This window comes from Epinephelus moara, chromosome 16, assembly GCF_006386435.1.
Source record: "Epinephelus moara isolate mb chromosome 16, YSFRI_EMoa_1.0, whole genome shotgun sequence".
NCBI lineage: Eukaryota > Metazoa > Chordata > Actinopteri > Perciformes > Serranidae > Epinephelus > Epinephelus moara.
The window spans coordinates 48,427,584-48,453,635 of NC_065521.1; the positions used below are offsets into that span (position 1 = coordinate 48,427,584).

General features: G+C 40.4%; 1 protein-coding gene across 1 annotated transcript in view; it reads right to left on the reverse strand.

Annotated features, from left to right (window-relative positions):
• Nucleotides 1-3,587: 3,587 nt before the first annotated feature.
• Nucleotides 3,588-26,052, reverse strand: part of ada (adenosine deaminase) — a 28,913-nt gene continuing 6,448 nt past the window's right edge. Inside the window, exons 3-11 of the mRNA XM_050065868.1 lie at nt 24,694-24,816; nt 21,504-21,647; nt 21,289-21,404; nt 16,211-16,335; nt 10,573-10,644; nt 7,863-7,964; nt 7,501-7,568; nt 7,274-7,403; nt 3,588-4,592 (exon numbers count right to left, since the gene is read on the reverse strand). Of these exons, the coding sequence (XP_049921825.1) occupies nt 4,488-4,592; nt 7,274-7,403; nt 7,501-7,568; nt 7,863-7,964; nt 10,573-10,644; nt 16,211-16,335; nt 21,289-21,404; nt 21,504-21,647; nt 24,694-24,816 (985 nt within the window). The 3' untranslated portion in view covers nt 3,588-4,487. The remainder of the gene's footprint in view (nt 4,593-7,273; nt 7,404-7,500; nt 7,569-7,862; nt 7,965-10,572; nt 10,645-16,210; nt 16,336-21,288; nt 21,405-21,503; nt 21,648-24,693; nt 24,817-26,052) is intronic.

Genomic DNA, 26,052 nt, shown 5'->3' on the forward strand with positions numbered 1-26,052 from the left:
TACTTCACCCACAAAAAGACCATAAATATATAACGATAACTCACCGCACGTTACCTAGAAATCATGACGAAGACGATTTTTCTCGCATGCCTCCACAGTGAATGGAGAATCCAAGAACAGAACATTCGTCATGAATTGAAGTAAACAGTAACTACAGCTGGGCAATATGGCCCAAAATCCATATCTCGGTATTCACAGGCTGACTGGCGATACCAGATATATTTCTCGGTATTTTGTACGAAATGGGCTACATGGTTTCAGTTGAAAGTCAAAGCCACATTTGAGATGTCACAAGCAGTTTTATAAAAACAGACTTTGATCAAAATAAAATGCAAAGACAGAGATTGTATTCCCGTTTGAAAATATGCAGCTGCACAACAGTTACACCTCCAAAACACTAGTCGGCGGCAGAAGTGTTGTAAAGTTTAGTTGATTCAAAACACACATTAAACATGGCTTAATAGCAACAATTTCAAATACAAGTACACAGCAGCATTCACAGACAAATACTTGTCTTTATCTGCACACATTTTCCCCACAAATACAACATGCTAATGTTATTAGCACAAGCCTATGGCATTTTACATTGTATAAATTAGCCTAGCAGCTAGCAAACTTTTCCTCTACTCATATGAAGCCAGGGACAACAGCAACATTTAACAAAGGCAATGTTACAAAATCCGGCTCCATTACAACTCACAGCGTTCACTGACAAAACAACTGTCTTATACTAAACACGTTTACCACTAGCACAAGTGTCCACAAACGAGGACAACAGGTCGGAGTCAAGTAGAATAAAGTTTAAGGTCAAGTAAAACCAAAATGTGATGTCCTCATATGAGGACACAGGGTCTCAGGAGGATATCACAACATCAGTTTACAAACTCTCAGAATAATCCAAGTCTCATTTATCCAGTGGTGTCAGAGATTCAAATCAGATCACCCCATCAACCACAAACTGTTCTGCCTGCTGCCGTCTGACAGACGGTACCACAGCATCTGGTCCTTCACCACCAGGCTCAGGGACGGCTTCATCACTCAGACCATAAGACTGTTAAACCTCTGAGCCCATCACTCTGGTCACTTTCACTTTACGTGTCACTTTACCTTTTTAATGCCTCTGCACTGGCGATAGCTGCGGTCAGAGGCATTATGTTTTCGGGTCGTCCGTCTGTATGTACATAACATACGTCTGTCCTTTCCATTCTCGTAAACAGATATCTATAGCATTTCTTGAGGGAATTTCTTTAAATCTGGCACAAACGTCCATGGGGAATTAGTCTGAGTGGGTGGAAGTTCGCTGTATAGATCGGCCTCTCATTGGGCGGAACGAGCCACCCACTAAAGTCCCGCCCTACCACCTCCAGTTGTGTAGCAGTTTTCAACACGTCCTTTACTAACTTTTGCGGTGTTTGATCTTGCGGGGATGTAGCCATTTTTCTGCCATGGTTCGCGTCCTGTAGGTGATATTTTTGTGGGCGTGTTACACCAACACCTGTTTCCCCCCAGCAATATTTTTGCAAGCGCACCGTTGCTGTGGCACCGCCCAGAACGATTGTGATTGGTTGAAAGAAATAAAAAAAAGCTGGGGCATTTTTTCCTCCAATCTTAAAGTGAGAGTCGGCGCAGCCAGACCTTTCTTTTCTTGAGAAAGGTCTGGTGAGCGAGACTAATGGGGAATCAGTGATTAACTGGTTAGATTTTGGTGGTCAAGGTCACTTTGACCTTGCGTCCATCTCATTCTTGGGAACACAAGAAGACCTTGAGGAAATTTTGTTTTTGGCCATAATTCAAGAAGTATTTTTCTAATTATGACAAAATTTCACATAAATGTCTAATAGAATAAAATTATGAGGTCATGACATTTTAAATCCAAAAGGTCAAAGGCAGACATCATGGTGACATCAGAATGTTCTGCATAAACACTTTTCTGGCCATTGTACAACATAATATCTCAGGAACTGAAGGGGAGACGTTTGGTCAGACACTGAATTGGTGACTCTAATCTTGGGTGCTCATCTGGATTGTTTAGATCTTTGAGTTGTGTGTAAAGCATTCATGTTTTCACAGACATAGATGGATACAAACTGTAACTGCAACTTGGTTTGCGAAGGCGTGCACCATCAGGGCAACAATTCTAGTTTAAACTGTTTGCACTTCTATATAAACATGTATTTACACTGTTGTCATGCATAAACATTTTACTACAGCACATTCCTGTTACATTTTGTCTATTCATGCTATGACTGATTTATATCACTTACCCCATATTTTATTTGTTATATTTTATCCTTCATTTTAACTTGCACTACTTTATATAATAATAATAATCTTTATTTATGAAACGCTTCTCAAAACAGTTACAAATCGCTTTACATGTCGATAATTAAAACAGACAAGACATGAAAACAACTTTTATAAGAACTGATAAAAACACTTTAATTTATAAAAACTGAGGAAATAAAAGACAGTTTAAATGAACTTTAAACTTAAGTACAATCAGGAAAGGCTCTCCAATAAAAGTTTGTTTTAAGAAGGGACTTAAAAGAGATCGCTGACTCGGCTGGCCTGATTTCCTCGGGCAGATTGTTCCAGAGCCTCGAGGCCCTGACAGCAAACACTCTGCCCCCTTTAGTTTTCAGTCAAGCCTCTGGAGCAGACAAAAGACCTCTGGAGCAGACAAAAGACCTCTGCTGCCCGAGGACCTCAAAGTACGTCCTGACATGTACGATACTAAGAGAATCTGTGTCCTTACAGATCCTCTTTTTGTTTCTACTTGTGTGATTCTAATATTATTTATACATATTTAAACTCCATCACTGGGGGGAGTCTGGGACCCAAAATTTTCAACAGAAATGGATGCTCTTGCAATTTTTGTTCATTCAACTTTGTGTGCTCAGTGCTTCCCAACACATGCATTTTCACTCAAACATTATGATGTTAAACACGTCAGTAAACAGTCGTATGCACAGCAGGGTGTGTTTGAACTCTCAGGCACACTCAGTGCTCACTACTCGTAGGCAGAAGTGTTTTGAAAGAGTAGGTTTGGTTAGAAATATATATTTTTTGGAAGTGCTGAGCGTGACTGGGATTACACTGCACGAGTTGTGTGAGAGTTTGTCAACTGATGTTCGATTTAGTTTTGCTGTTGGTGAAGGTGGTCCCCCTATGACGTCAGTTTATCAAGAATGTTCACCTTTTTTGGATTCTTCGCTCACCGTGGAGGCGTGCAAGAGAAGCAGAGTTTTCTCCATCAGTTCAAGGTAACACAAGGTGAGTAATAGACCTTTTTCACAGCAGACATCTTGAGTTGTCATCATGGGAAACAACAGATGAACGAACGATGGCTCTGTTCCATTAACCGTCCCAGTAGATATCCCAGTGAGCCAGCAATGTGACTCTGTAGAAGCAGTCATTAATGTTATTAGATCCTCTTGTGCTTTTCCAAATATGACATGTTAAAAAATGACTGCTATGAAAAAGGCCCACTGATATGCAAGCGATCATTTGCAGGTGATTTTCTGAAAGCAAAATAAAGTTACTGCAGATAATCAGGATAAAGACACAAGCTGACACACAGGAACGTTTTATAATAGATTTTATTATGCTCAAAGATGCTTTTCATAAGTGTCATAAATGTGTCTGTTACACATGGAAGTGTTTTTGTTTTATTAAGTGAAGTGAAAAAATATTTTAAATAAATACATACATCAAAAGAATTGAGTAATTAGGATATGCAAAGCCACCAAGTGTGGTTTGTCCATCTAGGTGACTGTATTGCGCCCCCTAGTGTTCAAATATAAGACTATAATTTTGGTATTGAGCTGTTTTACCTGTTTTAAGAATGGAGGGCGAAAAGCACACATGTCCGACACTGGATTCCCTTATTTCTCCCTTAAACCAAACACTGGATATTCACTGTAAACCATATTCTCCCTGTAGGTAGTAAATTAAGTTATCCTTCACCACATGCTTTCACACCAAAGATGAACGACATATTCCTCCCCCATCCTTCCCTTTAACATGCTGACAAAGTATTAAAACTGCTGAGTAATTGTGCGTCAAAAGCTTCCCTGATTTTCTCCATGAAAACAGGATGTAAACACAAGATGAAGAACGTATCCATAGTTTTCATAAAAACAAAATCTGCTTCATAAACATGAAACACTTGCATGCCCGTGTTTTTAGCACCGTGCAGAGCGCCACGTCACCCTCTGTAAACTGTGCCGTATACTTAAGTATTAAAAAGTGTCTTGGTGATGGAGCACTGACAGAACACAAGATTAGGATGTATAGATATGTGAGATGAAGGCAGCAGCCATATGATAAACAGCATACGTGATATATAATTCTGTCAGTTAAATGTCTGGTTACAAATGAGGAGAAAGACATTCCACTGCGTCAGGTGAGGAGATTAAGGGTTCAGAGTGATTTGTCCCTGCTGGGTCAGGTCTCATTTCCTCCTCAGACTTCCTCCTCCGTCAGGTTTAAAAGGCAGTCGTCTGTAGCATCCCGTAGGCCTCATACAGCTTGTGGAGGAGCTCATTCTTCTCGTCCTCCGGCAGGAAGCACGACTCGGCAGATTTTAAGTTCTATAGGACACAAGAAGTCAGGAAAGTGCACGTTAAATAGTGTGTTTGAGTTCACTTTTAAGGAATAGTCCAGCAGTAATTATATATTACAGGGGACACATCCACATCAATAATCATCCAATATATTGGTAAAAGGAGATTCCCAGTATTGTTTTTTTCCTCCAAATATTAAGCAAAATTTGAGAATTTGAGAAAAAGGCCTTTAAACCTTTGAACCCTGAGCAAATTGGTGCAATTTCTTTCAAAAACATGAGGGGAAAAGGCAATGAGCAACCTGGTAAGAAATGTTCCTAAAATTGCAAAAAAAAAAAAAATAGATTTGGAAAAATATTTTTAAAAAGTTTGGGAAAACATATATTTATAATCATCATTATTATATATTTTAACATAATGTTAAAGAATTATTCGAATTTTAAGCTCTTTTTAAAGGTCATTTCCTTTTCCTTTTCCTTTTTCTTTTTTCTTATTTTATTTTTTGTTATTTCTTACTAATTTTCTTGCTTTTAATTTTCTATTTTTATTTTTTTTTACTAATTTCTTGCTGTTTTTTTTTTAAGGTAATTTCTTCTTTCACTGCTCATTGCCTTCTTCCTATGTTTTTGAAAGAAACTAAGCCAACTTCCTCAGGTTTGTAGTGATGTTGCTGCAAAGATACATGAAAGACCCCATTTACTTTCTTAAAGGGATAGTGCACCCAAAAATGAAAATTCAGCCATTATCTACTCACCCATATGCAGAGGGAGGCTCAGGTGAAGTTTTAGAGTCCTCACATCCCTTGTGGAGATCCCAGGGGAGAGTGGGTAGCAGCACAACTCCACCTAATCCTCCACGTAATTGAAAGCACAAAATATCTCCATACTGCTCGTCCGTAGTGATCCAAGTGTCCTGACATAAAAAGTTGTTTGGAAAAACGTCATTTGAACTCTGTTTTTAGCTGCACACGTCAGCACGGTCCACAGAGAGGCAGTCAGAGCTACAGGCTACAATGAGGCTAAAAACAGAGTTCAAAAGTCGTTTTTCCAAACAACTTTTTATGTCGGGGCTTCAGGACACTTGGATCACTACGGACGAGCAGTATGGAGATATTTTGTGGTGTAAATTATGTGTTTTTGGACGTTTGAATCTGGGGTGCCGTCAGCCTGCATTAGGTGGAGTTGTGCTGCTACCCCCTCTCCCCTTGGATCTCTGCAAGTGTTGTGAGGACTCAGCTGAGCCTCCCTCGGCATATGGGTGAGTAGATAATGGCTGAATTTTCATTTTTGGGTGCATTATCCCTTTAACTGTGAGCGCATGCTGTACTGTTGGGGCTGTCCCGGGGTAAAAGCCACACAGAAAAGCTCCAGGGCTCAAAAAACTTAATCATATCACCACGTTACGTTTTGGACACCAGCCCTTCGTCTGACATGAACAAGATAAGGAGACACACCTCTGGATATACCAACAATGGTGGTCGCCCAACAGATCATGTGAACATCTATAGATAAACAGAAACTGAGTACAACACACTGCAAAACCAGAACAAAATTACACCATAGGAATACATTACATTCACAAAAGAAACTGCGGATGTATGTTGTTAATGCATTTATAATTTCACCCTGAATTTGCATGTCATTATGACTTTTTTTATCTGATGTTTAAGTCATGTGATATTCCAGGCACTGCTGGCCTTTTTGTAAATGTATTCCTGTGGTGTAATTTTGTTCTGGTTTTGTGTGTTGCACTCCTTCCTGTACAGCTACATGTGTTATCACATGATCTGTTGTGCGACCACCATAGTTTCTATATACAGATGTGTGTCTCCTTCACATGTGGTGATACAATTAACATTTCTAAAAGGAGCAGTTCCTGGTGTGCAGACTAGTTTAATTTTGTAGCCAGCGAGGTACCAAAAAACAAGCATACCCAGGAAGACGGCGCAGGAAGACTACAGAATATTGACTCAAGGAATATCAAGTATTGTGGAATGGAGACATATTCGGACTCTAGTTCTGCTTCAGAGGGAGGGAGTCACCAATTTTTCTTGGTCTCTCTTGTTTAGTTGGACATCTGAACTTTCAGAACCCCTGATCTAAGATGTTTGTTTCAGAAGCCCTGACCCCTGGAGGGTTGAGTCACAGAATGTGTTGATGCACCAAACCCTGAATCCTGACCCTGCAGATGGTGGGCCCACGGGACGGGTGGTGGGCCCACAGGGTAGGAGGCCCCGGGGCAGACCCAGAACATGCTGAAGGGATTACATATGTCATCTGGTCTGTGAACGCCTTGGAGTCCCCCCAGGAGGAGCTGGAAAGCATTGCTGTCATTTTAATGCCAGGGCTCGCCTTCCTATGAGCAAATGTTCCACCAAAACAAATTGTCTTCAGATGCTATTTTGCAAGAGCGCTGTCGCTGCAACCTGGCCTCAGCGCCACCTTTGACCTATGATTTTCCCCTTAGCCGGATCCTTCTCCAGCAATGGCACAGCGTGAGATAGGTCTGGCAATGCAAGAGTAGTGACAACGAATCACTGAACTCAGCTTATTTAAATGATTCAAATCAACTGGGCAGATTTTGTCATATTTGGACAGGCCAGCTGTTTCACCTTGTTTCGCTGTATAAAAGATATGAAGTGTGTCTATCTTCTCATCAAACTTCACCCTGTGAACCGCTGCTGTAATCATTCATGCATTTGATCTCACCAGGCGTTTGAATTCCTCCTCGGTGAATCCCATATATTTGTGCGCGGTGCTGTAGTCGAGGTGCAGGCTGGAGTTGAAGATCAGGGGATCATCTGTGTTCAGGGAGTAGTTCGCCTTGTCCTTCCTGAACCTGCACAAATGAAACAATGAAATCCATCAGGATGAAATGAATTAAGCCTCCAGTTTGGTTTAATGTGGGTTAATTATGTAAAATAAACACAGCTCACGTGATGACAGGATGCTTAGTGAAGTCTGGGTCGCAGGCGCCAGTCAGCTTACTGGAAATAGGACACACCTGCAATCAGGGCAGCACAGGCAGCACTGAGAAACCTCATTACTGCAGTGTCTCTTCTCTTAGTTGTGACACTTAAGGCTCCACTAGAGGGCAGCGTTTAACTGTGTCACTACTGGTAGGGACTGTAATAACACAACTGAGTCACTTTAATTACCTGATTAAATGATCTCACACCTGATAACGATGCACAGGGTACAGTATGTTTAATTGATAACACATTTTTGCAGATAGTAATAATCTTGTCCGTGACGCAGCATTTTGATTAAGATGCCGATGTCTCTGATAGTTCCTCACCTCAAAGTGCATGTTCTTAGCCAGCAGTTCTCTGTACAGATCCTGGTCCTCCAGGGTTCTGTAACCGTGTCCAACTCGTTCAGCTTTCAGAACTTCTACAGCCTAAAATATCAGACAGGGGTCACGAGGCAAAAGGTCATAAACTACAAGAAGAAGAAAAAGAACCTCAGTCTTGTACATGTCAGCAGAGTCTGCGGGCTATTTCTAGAGGCACACTTGAAACAGTTGTGACATAGCTGAGCTGTCACTTTGAGGGATGACTCCCTCAGAGAATGGCCACTTACTGTGGCAGTGAGACATACTGTAGTTCTGCACTAAAGCGGCTGTGACGGCAGCTGAGATAGACACAAATATGGAAGCAAAACAGTGACATAACTGTTTGAGTTTTAACGGCAACTGAATATTTTTACTGAAATGTAAACACCACTACATTTATAGCATTGAGGGCGGCACAGTGGAGCAGTGGTTAGCATTGTCGCCTCACAGCAAGAGGGTTCCTGTATTGAACCTGGGGTTGGGGATCGAATCCCAGGGTGGGGGAGCCCTTATGTGTCAGTGTGGGTTTCCTCCAGGTACTCCAGCTTCCTCCCACAGTCCAAAGACATGCAGGTTAATTGGTGACTCTAAATTGTCCGTAGGTGTGAATGGTTGTCTGTCTCTATGTGTCAGCCCTGTGATAGTCTGGTGACCTGTCCAGGGTGTACCCTGCCTCTCACCCAATGTCACCCAGGACACCTAACACGATAAATAGTTACAGAAAATTAATGAATGAATACTTAAGTTTGAAAACCCAGCTCGGTCTCATTCACGATCTCGGTACGAGACAACCTAGGTGGCGACATTTCTTGACACTCCGGGCAACTACTGTAGAGCAAGAAAGTCTGCATGTGGTGAGTGGGTCAAACAAACTCAAGACTTTTACCTGAGAGACGCTGTTCATGTCTTCTGTGAAACCAAAAGTCAATCAAGTTATTTTAAAAACGACATTATGTGCTAGTGTGTTTAGCAAACTATGCTGGTGGCATATGTCACATGACATTATAGTACGTTAGTAACAAACATAACTTATTTGAAGCGAAACCATGATGTTTTTTTCTCAACCTAACCACGCCCTTTGTTGCCTACAGTGGTTTCAAACTTTTTGTGCCCAAGACACACCAAAGGGCACACCTGTATTTATATCTGTGCACATATATATAACACATGTAATTATCTTATCAGGACATAAGACAAAAAACTAAGACAGGAAGCTTTCATGATACTGTCTACTTTTTTTTTTTCTCTTCTCTTTCAGCGGTAGGTCGTCTTCGCTGGTGGTTTGTTGTAATTTCCTTTGTACAATAAAGCTGTTAATTGTCCCAATCACAGCTTCCTCCTTTTAAATGTTATCATCCCTCACACTGGCTGCCGATCAGGGCTTCTGATGTGCCACACATCACATGAAACATGAAAGGTGACAAATTAGGGTTTTTTAATTTGATTTGTATTACACTTTGTAGCTAGAGTTGCCCCTTTTTTAGGAAATAGATGCATACAACATACTGATACAGTCAACTAAAAATTCATTCATAACTTTTCGTATAGGCCCAGTTGAATATTGCTGTAATAATGCGGTTATCATAAAATACAATGGCACACCTGGATTGGCATCACAGCACACCAGTGTGCAGTGGGACACCATTTGAGAAACAGTGGTTGCCCGAAACGTAAGGAAGTCAACCTAAAAACAAATGTTTTTACCTACGTTCTAAGTTAATTTCTTAGAGTTTATTTTAAGAGCCAATGCATGTAACAACCACAACTTGACAGAATGTGCATTCAATGTAACAGGAAAGAAGAAAGTTGACTGAGACTCCAGGCTTGCTCAATTCTTATTGGAAGACAAAGCGAGAAGGGGCGGGACTTATAAAGGGCTAATTGAATTTGAGCAACATGATTATTTTTTTATTCTAAAACTTGAATTTTTGGATCTGAATTTGTTAACACTGAAAAAGATAAATTCAAATTCAGAGAAAGAAATCTCGTGTTTTAATTTAAGAGGTGAACTAGATCAAATATATTCAGAACCGAGGTTTTCAAAGTAAAATAATTCAGTTCAATTCAGTCTTTTCTTTGTCACATGGAATTCTACAAAGTAAAACTCCATTGAAATGTGATCCATCAGCTCCTTTCACTTGTGCACTGTAATTAAGTCCCTTTCTTGCATCGTCTTACATTGTTGGCTGCTGCTGTATAATCCATCTTTCCAGATGGTTCTATTCATCCATGGCTTCTGGTTGTGGAACGATTTAATTTGATTTAATACTTCAATGATTTGAGTTCAGTTGTGTTTAAATTGAAATATTAAGTCATCAGTGCCTGTTAAAACTCAAATACTTATGGGTCTTATTTGCTTCCATACACACAGAGAGAAATAAAGTAATCAAACGCAGTATTTGCATCTACACGTATGTAAATGTATGTGTTTAAGTGCTTCTTTGTGCTTTTGTTGTCCAGTCTGCTGGAATTTCAAGATACTCCCACACTGCTCCTTTACGCCAGCATCTTGTTTCTTTTGGCTCTCTGCCTCTGATAGTCAGTTTACTGATTTCTATCATTAGTGCGTGACTTCATTGTTTTGTTTAGTTGCTGCCACAAGTTCCACCAAGGTATTATGTTCTCAGATGACATCCCGTCCACAAATGTCTCACGTTATTGTTGGACGTCTTACCTCCTTCACAACAGTCGGCGGGCCCACCTCTCCTGCGTGAACTGTCCTGTGGACCCCACTGCGCACTGCTTCCTGTCAACAAAATCAATTACGCAACACGTCAGCAACCAAACAGCACAGCCAAAGGTCTGGCTTTCACATCTGCAACACTGCAGCATCCACTGAGGCTCCTTGATGTCATTAAGACTGAGTTTTGCTTTATTTTGGAGGGAAAAGATGTTGCTGTGATAAAGAATGGTATTTTTACTGCGTGTGTACAGAATGAAAACTGAATGCAGAGAAGACACCCCTCGGGTTTCATCTGTTTTCATCTTAGTGTTGTTAACTTTGAACACACCAAGTGTGGGTTGCTTTATCTGCAGGTATCTGTAGGTCGTGTAGTTATGAAGATAACCCTCAATATTAGTGTGGACTCTGCTCTGTGACTTCTGCTCCTTGTTAATAATTAAAGCACGTTTCTGTTTCTTCCATCAATATCGATTCAGCTTGACATGATTTCAGACTCGCGCTAAACCTGATGGTGAAAACACATTTCTGGAGGACTGAACAATAAGCATAACGCACTGTCGGTGTAGATCTCATATTTCACAGTGCTTAACAAGGAGACATGCACTTACACAATCATAAACTGCACACATACAACATGAGGAAAGTAAAGTCATACAAGTCATACAAACACATGAAACTGCATTTCATACACACATGCCAACCTGCATACACACATGAACAAAGACATGCAAGCAAAATTGCCCAAATTTAATTAAGCCATAAAAATCCCTCTCAATAATAATGTGTTTTTAGCTAGGCAGTAAATATTAAATATATCGGTGGGCGCACATCCCCCTAGCCTGGTAAGACCAGACCAGTTGTGGCTCAGAGGCAGAGCGGGTTGTCCACTAATTGGAAGATCAGGTAACACTTTACTTGAAGGTACCTGCATAAGAGTGACATGACACTGTCATAACTATGACATGACACAGTCATGAACCTGTCATGAACATTATGTACATGTCATAAAGGTTTATGACTGCTGTCATTAAGTGTCATTTGGTTTTTGTAATGACAAGCTGACATTGTTCGGTTTGTCTTGATTATGACACCTTGACATTAACATGAAGACATCTTCTGGTAAAGTCATCCTGGTTGAGGTCAAGTTGTCATTATAAGGACATCCCAAACAAATTTAATGTCAACTTGTCATGACAAAATTTCTGGTGATGTCATCCTGGTTATTGTCAAGTTGTCATAATCAAGGCAACCCAAACAATGTCAACTTGTCATTACAAAAACCATATGACACTTAATGACAGCAGTCATAAAGGTTTATGACATGTACATAATGTTCATGACAGGTTCATGACTGTGTCATGTCATAGTTATGACAGTGTCATGGCACCCTTATGTAGATACCTTCAAGTAAAGTGTTACCGTAGATTGGCTAGATCCCTAGCTCCTCCAGTCCACATGTCGAAGTACCCTTGGGCAGTAGCAGGTTGCACCTTGTATGGTAGCCTCGGCCACCAGTGTATGAATGTGTGTGAATGGGTGAATGTGACTCGTAGTGTGAAAAGCGTCATAGGACTAGAAAGGCGCTGTACAAGTGCAGATCAATTTACCATCATCCTAATGAAGTGAGCTCAACATTCTGTTTTGCTCTCTGTATCAGTCTGGACTCGATGCCGCATTTAACACTTTCCCATTCCCTTTCCCATACCCTGGGATCCGCAACGTAGTTGACAACATAAGTAGCCAATCAAGGACTGCATTGTAGTCGATGACGTAAAATGCAGGCCACAGTTTGCAGAACAGTAACGGTGGCTCCTGAAGCAACAAGTGCTAACTCTAACATTAGTAAACAATGCAATAAGTGAAGTTACTACAGAAATAGAGTCAATAACAACAATTAAAGAAGAACAAGAGTATACAGTTTGGGAGTTTCTTGGTTATTAGGTCATTGTTGATGTTTGATTGCTTTTAGATTAGATTAGATTTTATAGCCAGTTTATGAATTATTGACCAGGTGTTTACCTCAAATGACTTTTGACTGGCTTTATTTTAACTTCATTGTCAAATAAGTTGAGCCAGTGAGAGCATGAAAATATTTTTTCGTGCACACCTTAATAAACACACAGACAGCAGACTCATAGATGAAGAACTTTCATTTAGTGTCCAACCTTTCACCAGGAAGAAGAAGAAGTTGTTACCTGAGAGTCATAACAGACTGATGTAATGTAAAGGGGAACACCACCTAAATTAAGAATGGCAATGTATTTCAATGCCTTGGGAAAGTTCAATCAGTACTTGTGAACACGAGCTGCTCTCTGTCAGAGCCAGAAACCATAAAGGTTAGGCCCCATCAAAGCGTTTTTTTCCCCAGGTGAAAACCAGAGGCGCTCCTCAGGAAACGCCCAGCTGGGAGCATCTGAGGGCACTTTGGATGTGCCGCTATTTTTTTTTAGCTGAGACACTTTGGTTGCATCTGGTTGCTTTAATATGGAACATCTGTGGAAGTAAAAATGTGGGCACAAGGTAGAAGACTTGCTCTGGATAAAGGGAAGGCTAAAGTATGTTGGGCAGGAGTACTCAACTTGCTTTGCCCAGTGGCCACTTTTGAAAATGACAGCAGGCCACTTGCAGCAGCCCCAAGCAAAACAAAACAAACTTAGCTGAAATATTAAGAATCGTCCCTGTGAAGTCAGCTCCACCCATCACGTATCCATTAATCCACTAATTTCAGCTAAGAGTGGTTCCATGTCCAGCGCTGCAGCATATCAACTGATTCATCCATCACATTCATTATGGTCTGACAGGCAAAATTGATTACTTACTGTGGTGCTCTCTGAATTAATCAATAAATACGGGCTGAAAACCCGATTGGATTTTTTTCTGAGAAGCGTCAGTGCTTAAGACTAAATTGGTTTGGGAGTGTTGGCAGTTTTCACAAAGCCAGATTGGCAGGTTGTCAAACTGAACAATGATGAAATTATGACAATAGGTGTACTGTGGTTACAGGGCGTGCCATGTGCACCTATCCCATGGCTTGGCTTGTATTCATAAGGTCAGGACCAAACAAGACGTTGAGACATTGTACACTTCTGAGAAATGCTACAAGCACAAAGACAGTGGCTGATGAGTCATATAGATGTTACACAAAACATAATTAATAAGTCGTGTTTGTGGCTCTGTGAAGTTGAACTACTACTCTGCATCACACTTCATGGCAATCCATCCAACAGCTGTCAAAACATTTCACTTAAAGGAACAGTATGTAGGATTTAATGTCAGCTAGCAGTGAGGACTGCAGACTGCAACCAGCTGAAACTTCTCCTGGTTAGAATTTCTTCAGTGTTCATTGTTCTGGAGGTTTTAACCAGGAGCTGAATTATCCGCAGAGGTCTCTTCATCTCCAAAACAAACGGACCAGGTGACTGAACCCCGTAAAAACAAAAACAAAAAACAAAAACAAATTCTGTTTCTCTGATGCTGTTCAGCTGGTCGCAGACAGGTTGCTAGCCCAGCACCTGCTAATGCTTGCGCACCTTTCTTCTCCGATAATTTAAGATCCAGGCGTTCAGAGGGTTGTAACTGGGAGCCGAATTCTCTGCAAAGGTCTCTTCCTCTCCAAAACAAACAGACCAGCTGATTTAAACAGCTAAAAAATAGCAAATGAAGCAGTTTTACATTAAAAATCAGTGTTTTCCAATGCTGTTTAGCATGTCGGAGACGATTCGCTAATGTGTGCTCACCTTTTTTCACTGATAACCTAAGATCCACACATTTAGGAGGGTTTTATCGGGAGCTGAATTATCCGCAGAGGTCTCTTCCTCTCCAAAACAAACAGACCCAATGATTTAAACTGTCCTGATCCAGCTTTTTCACTTCCGATCCGATACCGATATTACAGCCTTGAGTTTTGGCCGATACCGATACTGATCCGATCCAAGCGCGTAGTCATGTCATGCCAGTCATGTTAGAAAAGGTTTGATCAAGCAATATTACTCTAACAAGAACAACTACTTAATCAGGTTAGTTAAAATGAGCCACAACAGTTAGTATGAGAAACTGTCCTGTTTATTGTTAACAGGGTTAAATAAACAAACTTTAAACTTGAACATTAACATTAAATAAAAAATATAGCTGGTTTGCTTTGGCTGCTTTGGCCCCTTAATAAATAGAAAATAAATCAACACAAGAAATCTTTAAAATGTCTAACATTGAAATTAAAATAGCAGCAAGACTCCACACACTTGTGCTTTGCCAACTATGGTGGCTAATGCAAAAATGCAAATTAGCCAGTGTTTGGTTTGTCCGCTCAAGACTACTGTAGATACATGGCGGTGTAACATGGCAATCTCCATGGACGAGGACCCGTTGCCTATGTAGACATAGGGTAACAAAAACACAACAATTCCTATTTTCAGGTGATTATACACTTAAGAAAACATAGTTTTTTTTAGTATATTTCATGCCTGCCGGTATATCCCCCTAAATCCTACACACTGGACCTTTAAACCCACAAATCTGAACCTCATGGTGGTGCAAGAGGAAAAGTCAGAGCAGTGGTTCCCAACTGGTGGGTCGCAGTCCAAAAGTGGGTCCTGAGTCCATTCTGAATGGACCACAAGTGACTTGGGAATGTGTCAACTTTGTAAAAAACACACTGTATCTTTCAGTACAGTGAATTTCTGACAGAGAGTTTTTACTTTGAAGTGCAGTTTCCTGCTGTAGAATGAGTGACTAACAGACAACTCTATGACAGAGACACCAAACTAACCAACGACATGGCGACATGCAAGTATGAGGCCGAATGTATTAAACTGTGTGGACCTTGAACAAACGACTAAGGAGAAATCTGGACCCTGTGGCTGGACCAGTGAGTCAGAGCATCACCAAAGTCAGTGTGCTTCATTCTCTGCTGATAATTAATGTTTATGGAAAATTTCATGGCAGTCCATGCAGTAGTTGTCAAGATATTTCGGTCCTGACCACTGATATCCCTAGATCCAAATCTGTATTTAAAAAATCTTTCTAAACATTCCTGAAAGTTGTTGGTGCAATGAATTTCAGCCATGTTTCCATCAGCCTGCTGCCTGCAGCCTGTGGGAACATCAGATGGACTGTGTGACTGTGAAATGTTTTTACAACCTCAAAATGATGCTATCAATAAAAACTATGCCCACTGTACTCTAATGCCAGGCAAGGCAAGTTTATTTATGTAGCACATTTCAGCAACAAGACGATTCAAGTGCTCCACACAAAATATCAAGACAAAGTGCAAAAGAAATACATTATAAAAGGACACTTAAATAAAAGGTGAGCAATCTAAGATGCTTATGTATTCAAACTGTCTGCCATTTCCTCCAGCAGTCACATTTCCTGTCGAACTCTGCAAGAAACCCTTTCAAACACATTCAAGAGCACAAACGCTCCTACTGACACAGCAAAACGAGCTGTTGTTGTTTAACTAACTTTAAATATCGTTACCAGCACTGCTGTTGTTGCTATACAAGTTACGTAAAGTGTCATTTGAGGCTTTGATTTAACAGGCATGCCAAACGACACACCTATATAATTATCAAATGTAATTTGGCAGAGACTGTTTGTCTGCATTATGTTAATGTTTTGACAACACGCTCACCTCATATGCTTTCCTGTGCCCTGGATTGGCTACACAATTGAGCGACTCATCACCTGCCAGATCGATGGCGACCACTCCTTCTGAGCGGTATTTCTTACACAGCTCCACGACATCCATGGACCAGCCTGCAGGATTTAAAACACACATTTATTACTTCACAGTTTAGTCCTAACAGACACACAGTCATGCAGATGAAAAGTGATGAAATAGTGGAAGCATCATGCTACATCCACCTGCATCAATCTGCAGCGTAACGTGCACATGACAACATTAACCAACATGCTGTAGTAACTGTATACATCTGGCTGACAGTAACCTAGACTTAGGAAGGTCTTAAAGGATGAATTCCACATTTTAGGAAATGTGCTTTGCTTTGTTCCCAATAGTTCGATGAGAAGACTGATACCACTCTAAAGTCTGGATGGTCAATATGAAGCTACTGCCAGCAGCCAGCTAGCTTAGCTTAGCTTAACATTGGTGGTTTTTGTTACCCTTGGAGTAGCCTAATATAGCCACACCTATCTCCACAGTGCTGCGTTAGCGCTACAGAAAGGTCAAGAGACACACATTATTATTCTGCAAGAGCAGGAAAATACTCTGGTTTGTTTGTATTTGTTAAAACCAATCACAGTCGTCTTGGGTGGTGCTAAACCCAGGATGCAGTAACCGTGCCCTGGCAATAAAGTGTCCAGGTGACTTATTTAAGTGGAACATTTGCACATGGGGAGGTGAGTGCTGTCACTGAAACGGCCCCACAAAGGAAAACACCACAATAATTCATTAGCAGATGTTTTAGCATGTAGCTTGCTAGCTGTGTTTCAACTTTTACTGATAAAAAGACTTTGACTTTGAAGAATTTGATCATCTGTGCTCGAGAGGTGAAGCCTGACTAAACTGCAGCTCTGGGGGAGCTCACTGGGCCTGCTAAAACCAACATATGTTTTGCTGGCTGTATGTGGCTCTTACACATTATTATGACGATATTACAGGAGATCACGTGAAGTGGAATGGATCTGTACATTCGTTAGGCCTCATTCACAAATAGCACTTGCGTACAGATCTGTCCTTAAAGGGAAATTTCGGTTTATTTCAACCTGTCTCCTATCGTCCTAAATTTGTTTCAAGTGACTAGTGACATAAAAATAATAGTTAGCATGTTAGCCGTTAGCCTAGATACAGCCGGGGCGCATAGTAGCGTCAGACCTGTTAAAACGTAAGTGAATGGGCATACTTCAAGTGCAAAGTTAGTCCACTAAACAAGCTTTTTTTCCACAAAGACCGCCTCATATCGTTAGGATAAATGTCAGAGAACATATAGAAAACGACATGTAAACGTGTTGTCTTACCTTACCGGTGTGCTGCCATGTTTGTTTACCATCTAGCTCTGCTTTCCAAAGCGCGGCCGAAATATATCTGGCGAGCTCTAGATAAAGCCCAGCTGGATACTACTCCAGGTGGAGGTGTCTCGTCCTCGGTCACATCCAGACCTTGAAAATAAGGCTGCAACCGGTCCCATTCCTTGCAACAGAGGCATTCCTCTTCTGTGGGCACTGGGGCACAGCATTCACAGGTACACCACCAATCTCCAGAGCTACGCAGCCTTGCAGCAGCCATTCCTCCTCTCTCGTCCTCTACCTGTTGCGCCTCTCTCTCTCTCCTCCTCCGTTCTTCAATTTCACGAAGCTCTTCGTCAGTGTATTCTGGCTCAAATAAATAAGGGCGGCCATCAAACTCTGCAAAATCAAATTCCTCCTCCACAAAGTCGAAGTCTGGCAAAAAGTCAGCCATTATTCTATAAATCTTTCATAAAATAAATGAATGAACTTTTCAGGCTACTGTCCGGTTCTGCCTTCCAGCTGTTGCTGCTTGTTCTCGCGAGATTTCAGGCACAGTATGAGATCGCTGCTTGTTCTCGCGGTATTTCGGCCGCGCTTTGGAAAGCAGAGTTAGATGGTAAACAAACAAAGCACCACACCGGTAAGGTAAGACAACACGTTTACATGTCGTTTTCTATATGTTCTCTGACATTTATCCTAACGATATGAGGCGGTCTTTGTGGAAAAAAAGCTTGTTTAGTGGACTAACTTTGCACTTGAAGGTTGCCCGTTCACTTACGTTTTAACAGGTCTGACGCTACTATGCGCCCCGGCTGTATCTAGGCTAACGGCTAACATGCTAACTATTATTTTTCGCTAGTCACTTGAAACAAATTTAGGACGATAGGAGACGGGTTGAAATAAACCGAAATTTCCCTTTAAACCGTGTGTACGAACGTTTTAGTAGAAACCAGGATTCATCAATATTCTATTACTTTGTTTCTACTATGCAAATAAATTAAGAACTGCCTCAGACCATGCATGCGCACATGATAAAGGCCTGGCTGTCTCAGAAAACGTAAACACACACCTTCTAACTAAATGCAGAACATAATTATTTTAAAAGGCTTTCATAGACTATATTTAAAACCGTTAACTTACTAATGCACTGGTCAAACGTAAATCAGTGGTTCCCAACTTGTGAGTCCTGAGTCCATTCTGAATGGACCGCAAGTTTCTCATGAACATGTCAAGTTTGTAAAACACACCTTATTTTGAAGTACAGTGAATTTCTGGCACGGAGCTTTTATTTTGAAGTGCAGTTTCCTGCTGCAGAGTGAATGACTAATGGACAGATACTTGACAGAGACAGCAAGCGAGCTCAATGACATGGCTGAATTCAAGTATGACGCTGAATATATTAAACTGTGGATTTTGAACTAATGACGAAGGAGAAATCTGGACCCTGTGGCTGGACCACTTGGGAACGACTGTATTAAACAACTATGAAACTGACATCCTTCATCCTCATCAATACTTATTAAGAAAATCAATGAGAAAATCGGAGTGTAATACGCATGTAGTGTATATAAAAGATTCTAATCTTCCTCCAAGCAGGAGTTAAGATGGCATATCTAATCTTGCTGAAGATATCGTAGTCGTGCCTCAGAGTCCAACGTGTTTGAAGAGAGTGACAAATGGCTTATCAGCACTTTCTGACTGACGTTACACAGACGCTCACTGACGGTCTAACACTGGTGTGTCAGGGAGTTAATATGTGCTTAGAAACAACTTCACTACTTTCTCCATGATACACCTCTGGACATACAAACTTCTTTATAAGGAGAAATTGGGGGCATGGCAGTATGCTGATTGCAGATAGCGCCTGATGAATGGTGAATGACTCTGATTCTCCAGCAAATGCATGGTCGTAAGACCAAAATCAGCACGTGTCATGAATATGATGGTGACTTTGCATGTGCACTTACTTTGTGCACACACTAAGATCACTTCTACACACATATTAGTGAATGAGACCCTTTGTCACTGCCAGAGTAAAAATATGTGGCAAATCAAATTGGACTGGCCGTGTCAGAAAACAGATCGACACAGGGCACGAGAGTCTTGCGAGATAGAGTCTGGGTTTTTGCAAGGTGCATTCACAAGTTGTTTTATTTGTTCTAGGTCTTTACATTAATTCACCAGAAGAACTAAACATACACGCCTTAGTGCATGATCTTCATCAAAACGTGCACTGATCAGCGTGTAGGTTGTTAGCTCAGAGGTTGTTCCTGTAGCAAAGGGGATTTTAAAAACGGTAACACAGTCGACCAATGGCAGGTTTATAGCTACAGTCATCTGGTGAGTCAGACTAATCTAAAACAGAGCCACGTTAGGTGTTTCCCCGTTTCCAGTTTCTATGCATAGCTAAACTAACCGTCTCCTGGCAGCAGCTTCATATTTACCATACAGACACGAGAGTGGTATCAGTGCTCTTATCTAATTCTGGGCAACAAGGCAAACAAGCGTAACTTTCCCTTTAATTTGGTGTAAAAACTTAACCTATTTTTACAAAACCAAACAGCTAGTCAAAGTAAATATTAGATACAGCACTGAAATATTAGGCTGCAAACTGTTTAAACATACACCAGTCTGGCTGCATACAGTGACACTACAGCGTGTATGAGCTGATGTTTTCGTAAAATAGCACTTTGTATTCTCAGCTATGATGACAAAATCAGATTTCCTCCCAAACATGTCGGTAATCACCCAGGGGTGTTACGGCATGGTTTGCAAAAGATGTAATGCAAGAACAGAATGGATGATATAGACTGATCTTGGCTGACGGGTAACACAGGAAACAGCTGCATGAATGGAGCAGAGTAGATTGCAACAGACTCACTACTGTCACTACTGCTGCTGCAACTGCTCGTGTAACAGCAGTTTCTTTAACTGGAGGAGCTCAGAGACTGTGCACATTGATTGGCACAATAACTGTTATTGATTTTACCATTACTACTCTTAAAATGCTGTATTAGTACTGTCCTGTGAAAACCATTTATCTCCAAAACATCAACTTTTTTCATGAGGTAGTGATGGCAATATTTGTCTGTTGATCTTTGGTTCACCTCTTTGGTCCAGACTGAAATTCCTCAACAACTATTGGATAATTTGCCCTAAAATTTTGTACAAACTAAGCAAAACCCTGCAGGGCTGAAAAATGAAGCCAACATGGAAGTGCCAAAAACTGCAATTCCTTGAACGGCCACTTGAGGCTGGCTCCAGAACCCAGTCATTCCCCACAGATGTTAAAATGCTCAGCAGCAGCAGCAGAAATAAACATGTTTACAGCCTGATAAAGAAACATAGATGCCTCATTGGCCTCTTAATCATACAGCAACAACACCGCCATATTGAAGAGGTCAAACTTGCATGTGAACAAATGCAAGCAAACAGGGAGCTGCGCTTTTTCTTGATTACAAAGATGTAGTTCACTGAGCAGTTTCACAAAAAACTAAGTGGTACTATGACAACAAACTGCGACTTTCTTAACTTGGATACGGAAAGTATGGACAGTATGCAGCATAGGTTATGTTAAGAGTAGTGAGGTTTGATAAGTACAGAGCACACTGTGTCTCTCTGTGGTGCTCCTGCTCCGTATCTAACTGAGGTAGCGCTCTGACACAGGACAGAAGACAGTACGGTTAGGACTCTTATCTCACAAGATTGTGTGGGCAGACAGAAGCATGAACAGTTCATTACTTGGCATGTGGCGCATGCAGCATAGAATGGACCTGGCTTTGATATTGAAGGCCCTCTCCCCATCGCTGAGGCCCATGTTAACCAGGTGCACCACCTCGTCTGGAGACAGGTCACCTCTGAGTGAAGAAAACATGGTGACAAAGAAAACATGTCATGAGCCAGAGTTAATACATCCCTCCCTGAAAGCAAAACACCAGGCTTCACCAAAGACTTACTCTTCCTGGTCCCATGGTATGGGCTCCACTTTAGTGTTTGCCAGAAAATGCGGGCTGTATCTGACCTCAACGTATATCACCCCCTCCTTAGCTTTGTCCTCGACAAACTCATAGGCTATCCTCTTGATGGCCTCTCTGTCTCCACTGAAAAAGCACAAGGAAAAACAAAGTTAATGACGTTGGCCTTTGGCTCTGATAATCTCTTATCTGAGTGGAACATACAAAGCCATTAGGCACCGCTAATCCATCATCTTAACAACAATGGCTTTCAAAAGGAGCAGTATAAGCATTTACAGAGTATTATAAATATGACATAATTAATGAAGGACAAGGTCTAACAAGCTTCAGCTTCCTCACAGTGAGGCGCAGGCTTGTGTTTTGCTCTCAGTGTTTGACAGTGTTGTTTCAGGAGAGACTTCAGAGATGTGGCCCAAAGTATACAGAAGCCCACGGTCCTCCCATCGGCCTCCAGTATACTTTGGACCACATGTCTAAAGTCTCTCCTGATACACAAAACAGTAGATTTTATTAAAACACCTCCTACTCATCTCTGTGCAACATACTGTACTAATAGTGATGGTTGACTTGGATTTTATTGTTATTTCATTGTCAGGGTGGAAACTACAGCAGAGCTGGGGGGAGCTTGACTTCTCTAAATAATATATAAGCCCCCTTGAAAAGAGGACTGAAAAGAGTCTTTTAAAACTGTTGACAATATGCTTGCATCATCATGGGTCATGTGTAAGGATCATTCAGGTATAATCAGTGGTGTAGTGGTAGTCGCTGAGGTGCATGTGCGACTAGGTAGATGTCAAAGAGTAAACAAGTAAGTTTACAGATTTAATGCTCATGCATTTGCGTGTTTATAGGCTGTTTTGCTGTTTGACGTATTGTATCTGTGTCTTATGTCTCTAGAATAAAGTGCATCACTCCGCAGAGTACACTGCACCCTCCTATAGTGGTGTCATAGCCTAAGCCAGTGTGCTGTGATGCAAATCCAGGTGTGCCGTGGGATTTTTTGTGATAACCACACATTATTATTATTGCATTAATCAACTGGGCCTATACAGAAAGTTTTGAATTCATTTTTAATTTTATTTAGATTTTAACCAGTATGTTGTGGGCAGCCATTTCATAATAAAGAGGCAAACTACTCTACCTAAAAAATTAAATTAAATTTAATTTAAAGTAATTTAATTTAGTTTAATTTAGTTTAATTTGATTTAACTTAATTCAGTTTAATTCAATATAGTTTAGTTTAATTTGATTTAATTTAATTTAGTTTAATTTGATTTAATTAAATTTAATTTAATTTAGTTTAATTTAGTTTCGTTTAATTTGACTTAATTTTAATTAATTTAATTTAGTTAATTTAATTTGATTTAATCTAATTTAGTTTAATTTGATTAAATTAAATTTAATTTAACTTAGTTTCGTTTAATTTGATTTAATTTTAATTAATTTAATTTAGTTTAATTTAGTTTAGTTTAATTTAGTTTAGTTTAATTTATTAAATTTTATTTCATTTTATTCAATTAATTTAATTTTATTCAATTTTATTTCATTTAATTAAAAAATGCCTTTACAGGGAACCCTTTTTGTCAACGTTCACGTAAGGATATTTTAAGTGTGTAACACATCACATTATCTTACATTATTTCCCGTTTAAACAGATGTGTTATTGGTGCTTTCATGTCACTTTAAAAGTTTAAAATGAATTCTTGAATCAATTTGTAAATAAATATTTCATGAGTCATAGTTTGTTTTCAATTGATTATTTGATATTAGTAAACAAAAACATTATGTCGTGATAAGAGTGATAACACGTTATAGAAGCTACTGTGCGCAGATATAAATACAGGCGTGCCTTTTTTTTGGCTTACAGACATACCGACTGTTATTGTTTGTTAGTGCAGCAAGAATTAGTCAATAAATTCACTGTATTATCAGAAAATAAATTGACAGCTATTTTGGCAATCGAACAATCATTTAAGTATTTTTTTTAGGTAAAAATACAAACCAATGTGAATATTTTTTGCTTTCCTTTGTCTTATATAATAGTAAATGTGACTGTATTTGGCTTTTTGACTGATAGCTGGACAAAACCAACAAAATGAAGATGTCACCGTGGGCTTTAAAAAATGTACAGATATTTCTTACAGGAAGTTGCAGCCTTTTAGGATCTGATACAAAAAATATTAATAGCGCTGGGGAGGACCTCACTTTTTTAGTGAAGTGAAACACTACATTTAGGCCCCTGAAACATTTTCATACAGTCCCTGACATTTTACTGGTACCACTACTATTCCCAACATTTTACACCTATGACATTTTTTTGCTGTCCTGGCCGTATGTTGTGCTCCATGACAACACAGAGAAGTGTTGTGAAAATTTTTGGAGAACCATTCCTGTCTTTCCTTTAGACTCAGCAGCACACTCTCCGTCCCACATCACATGACGGACAACAACACGGCTTCCAGCATGTACACTGAAAGTGAATGCTCATGGCACAGGTCTGAATGCCTGTTGTTCTCCTGCGTCCTCTCATTAACCCCCCACAAACTCACACTGCCACAGCTCATACAACAATTCTGCATGAGCTAAACTCAGCTAGCATGTTCCCTATGTTGTCGAAGCCACACTGCACGAAAGGCTTTCAAGTGCCTTGATACAAGAGGGTTCATTCAGCACAACTGCGTGCTGACGTCCGGCCACTACAGACTGTCATTGTTGAAAGCTTTCACGGCTGTTGTATGTCTTGATTTGGTCTTTTCTAAACAGTTCAGCCCCTTCACTGAAGGACTAAATGTAAGGCTCCGGAAAGGAACAACTTTACTCTCTTAGTTTGGTTGCCAAGGTGACACTTGATCTCAATAATAATGTTTTCCTGTTCTGCATGTCTGGCATTTAAAATCAACTCCCCCACCATTCATCACAAACTATACTACACGCTCTGGTTTTAAGACTCTGAATGCGTCATAGTTATATAACATAACTGCACGTGTGTGACTGGACTTTGACCCCCATCATAGACCTTGGTGGAGTAACATTCCTGTGACACTAATGAGGTGGACCCTGACTCTTAATCACTCAAACTCTTGCTCTTCGCTCTCCCTGTCACCTGTTCAGCAAGACAACACCTGTGATAATTATGAAACTGAATTGTTCAAGGAGACATGTCAGTACTTACGCAATCACGTGCATGTACTCTGCGAACTTGCTCAGGAACTTGGTGAGGGTGGCCGGCTCTTGGAGAATAATATTCTGCGTCAACTCCTCCACAGTATTTGCTGGCAGAGTGATGCCGCGTCTCCTGGAAGGAGGAGAGGAAAAAAAGAGACATTTTAGGGACAGATTTAAAATTTAAATGTGTTTGTTTCATTTGAACAGATGTGTAAATCCTTCATTTGTATCTGCTCTCTTAAAAGAACAGTTCAACATAGTGTTGTTTGAGTGATATGTTGAGGCTTTAACTGGGCAGCCCCGCAGGCTTTCTGAGATCAATACCAATATTTGAGAGTTAAAGCTGCTCTAATCTATATTTTTACGTTACCAATGCATCTGATGACGCGGTGTCACGTAAAAGGAGAGAGAATTATCACCAGACTGCAGTTCCCCTCAGATCTCCAAAGTATTTTAGTGTCTTTCAGTTCATTGTTTCGGTTTTATGGTGTCTCATTGCGCCATTTTCCGATGGAACAGGCAATTTAGGCCAAAATACTCTGATAAACCCGCTATACACTACCTGCCTAGCCTCATCAAACAGCAGACTGAAAGTTAGCAACCAGCTGATGAGCATAGTGGAGCATTCAGCAGCTAAAGAGACAGAAATTTCCCTCAGGAGATGGTGGAGACCAAAACGGAGTTAAAAGAGAGTGAATGTGGGCCAAACAAATGTTAGTGTGTCTGCTGAGGTAGTCTGGCTCACAGGATCTGGGGTCTCGTTTATAAAACAGTGGGTAGGAGCCATACTAAAAATATACGTACAGACAAATCCAAAAATGGCGTGCCCCAAAAAATATTCAAGAGTTTCTACAATCAAGCTTCCACCTCTTCCACCATCTGATTATAAAGCTAAACCCTGTTCTTTTTTTCCTAAACCCAACCACGTGAGTTTGCTGTTGAAAGGAAACATAATCAATTTGCGGTGTTGTACCAATGTAGTGTGTTTATTTTGAAAGAGACTGTATGTAAATGGTAAATTTCCTGTCAAAACGGAAGCATATCTTTCGAGACAACAATGCATGTAACAGGCAGAACTTGACACGGCGTCCCAGAATGTCAACAACCAACGCACCCAGAGTACCTTGCACATCTTATGTAGACGTGGACAGACCATGATGTAACAGTACATATAGGCAACTGTTTGCCACCATGTTCACCATGTCAGTTTTATGGGATGATAATATGTCAAAATTGTGTTTAAAGCTTGTTGCGCTGCCCCCTAGTGGCCAAAAATATAATTCAATATAGCTTTAAAATATAAACCATACATTTCTTAAAATAAACACATTTTTTAAGGATCCCATTAATTTAGTTATTTAAGAAT